We start from the raw sequence: 2,870 nt of genomic DNA on the forward strand, positions 1-2,870 counted from the left end.
CCTGGGGAGCAGGGTCCCTGCACAGTGCCAGGGGCTGTGTACTGGGGCAGGGACTCTGCCGCCTGCCAGGGTCAGCACTCAGTCTGCCCGGGGAGCTCCCCACGGCCCTAGGGGAGAAGCTATGGGATGCAGGTGGGACCCTGGCAGAGAAGGAATGGTGTTTCTGCTCTTGAGGACCTGCAGGGTGATGCAGGGATGCTTAGAACCCAAGATCACCCCCACATCAAATGCAGAGATTCCCTTTGAAGAAGGACAGCAGAGCAGCTTTGACCTGAAACGAATCTGTTTTCCGTTTACCACTGGATTTGACAGGGTGGGGAGGGGAAATAGGAATTTCTTTCTCTGTTCTTGACAGTCAGCAAGACACCAGTTCTCCTCAGCATTTTTCTGAGTTGCTCCCATGCCAATGTTCTCCCAGAGCTGCCCATGGAAAGGGCCTGCTGTTGCCAGGATGGGTCTGATCCTACCCAGGACATTGACAGCGGTTCATGTTGAAGAAATATGTCCAGGCAGCAGAAAAGAAGTACATTGAGGGGAGTATAGTTTACGAAGTACATTGAGTGATTTGTCCTTTGAGTTTTCCCCTCTTGGTGGACTGGTTGACAAGAGGAAATGGAATTTTTTTCTCCACTGTGGAAAAGGTCCTAGTTCTCGTGAGCACTTGTCGCAGCTGAGTCTAAGTCCCTGCCCACCCTAGGGATGCCCCTGGGAATGGTCTGGCTGCTGCCAGGAGATGTCTGCAGGGCAGAGCTGAGCCCCCAGCAGTGGGCACGGGCTCTGGCAAGAGGGACAGGGGGAAGAGCTGGGAAAAGAGGAGCATCTCCTGGCAGGGACCGCTCCAGGCAGCAGAGAGGCAGATGACAGCTCTGTATGTCTCGCTACTCAGCTGCACAGGGGAAAGAGAAGAGATTGGAGAGATGGACCTTGAAACTGGATTTCTCTAAGCTCATAAAAATCTATTTACTTCTTCAAGTGCATAGTTATTAAGATCATAATAAAATGGTGTAGGGTGAAATAAGCCCAGGGTACCTGCATGGTGAGCAGGAGATTAGTAATGGGCAGAGCAGCTCTCTTGAGCCTGCACTAGGGCACGGGGAGCCCTGCTGTCTTTCAAGGCTCCTGAAGTGCCCTGGTGGAGAACAATATGACAGATGACGATTTCATGTCCTTCTCAGAAGGTTGCTTTACTCAGCAGAGCAAGACAGATATTGCAAACTGGAGTTGATCAGTATTTCCCTAGACAAAGACAGTAACTTTTGGAGAGATTTTGGAAAAGAGCAGAAGATGGGAACAAAGACATTTGCCCAAACTTGTCAATGTATTCTCTTTCAACAGTCCCCAAAGGCCAGAGGGAGTAAATGTCCAACAGCAGCTCCATCAGCCAGTTCGCAGACACGCGGCAGCTGCAGCTTTCGCACTTCTGGCTCTTCCTGGCCATCCACCTGGCTGCCCTCCTGGGCAACAGCCTCATCATTACCACTATCGCCTGGTACCACCACCTCCACACCCCCATGTACTTCTTCCTCCTCAACCTCTCTGTTCTCGATCAGAACTCCATCTCCACCACCGTCCCCAAAGCCATGGCCAGTTTCCTCTGGGACAACAGGAGCATCTCCTACTCAGGATGTGCCGCCCAGCTCTTTTTCTTTCTCCTCTTGATATCAGCAGAGTATTCTGTTCTCATTGTCATGGCCTATGACCGCTATGTGGCCATCTGCCAACCCCTGCACTATGGGACCCTCCTGGGCAGCAGAGCTTGTGCCCACATGGCAGCAGCTGCCTGGGCCAGTGCATTTCTCTGTGCTCTCCCGCACACAATCAATACATTTTCAGTGCCCCTCTGCCAGGGCAATGCTGTGGGACAGTTCTTCTGTGAAATCCCACACATCCTCAAGCTCTCCTGCTCACTCTCAGACTACCTCAGGGAAGTTGGGCTTCTTGTGCTTTGTAGCTGTTTAACATTTGGGTGTTTTGTTCTCATGGTGGTGTCCTATGTTGGGATCTTCAGGGCTGTGCTGATGATTCCCTCACAGCAGGGACCGCACAAAGCTTTCTCCACATGCCTCCCTCACCTGGCTGATGTCTCCCTGTTTCTCAGCACTCCCATCTTTGCCAACCTGAAGCCCTCCTCCATGTCTTCCCCATTCTTGGATCTGCAGGTGTCAGTTCTGTACTCGGTGGTGCCTCCAGCAGTGAACCTCCTCATCTACAGCCTGAGGAACCAGGAGCTCAAGGATGCTCTCAGGAAATTTATGAATTTTAGTTATTGTAAAGCAATAAATTGCCTGTTTTCTTCTTCAAGTAATTTATAGTGTAACTCAGTGCATCCCCAGCCTCTCTACTGTTATTTTTGTTGTTGATGATGTTTTCTTACATTTAATATCATTTTTATGCCCTTCCTAGTTCAGTGTCTCCTTCTTTGTTTCTGACTGATCCTTTGTGCTGAGGGGAAGGGGAAGAGAGTCCCAGCACGGCAGAACAGCCAGGGAGCACCAGCTCTTAATGTCTCCAGAGCTGCTCTCTCCACTCCCACCCTCTCCTCCAGATCCCCTGTTCTGGGGTAAGGTCTGAGGGCTCTGGCAACTTGGTCCTTGTCCTGTGGTGTGGCTGTGATGTTACCACAGGCAGGGACAGCCCATGGGCACCTCTGGCACAGAGCTGGCATCTGTAAGAGCATTTCCACCGTGAAAGGGGTTATTCTAATTGCAGCTGTTGAAGGCTTAGGTCTGTCCTAATGTCCTCAAGAACATGCTCAGGAAAATGTGTGGGAGAGAAAGCACCAGTGGAAAGAGAAAATGTGTGAGTGTCCTGGTGGAGGCACACGACATTGTCCTTTCACAGTCAGGCTTCCTGGGAGAGCCGGGAAGGAG

General features: G+C 51.3%; 1 protein-coding gene across 1 annotated transcript; it reads left to right on the forward strand.

Annotated features, from left to right (window-relative positions):
- Nucleotides 1-1,358: 1,358 nt before the first annotated feature.
- LOC104267624 (olfactory receptor 14J1-like) lies at nt 1,359-2,268 on the forward strand (the record flags this gene model as incomplete). Its single annotated transcript, XM_009876606.1, has 1 exon — nt 1,359-2,268. A coding segment is annotated over exon 1 (910 nt), but the record flags the coding sequence as incomplete, so codon positions are not given.
- Nucleotides 2,269-2,870: the final 602 nt, after the last annotated feature.

Source organism: Apaloderma vittatum, unplaced genomic scaffold (genome assembly GCF_000703405.1).
Source record: "Apaloderma vittatum isolate BGI_N311 unplaced genomic scaffold, ASM70340v1 scaffold1139, whole genome shotgun sequence".
NCBI lineage: Eukaryota > Metazoa > Chordata > Aves > Trogoniformes > Trogonidae > Apaloderma > Apaloderma vittatum.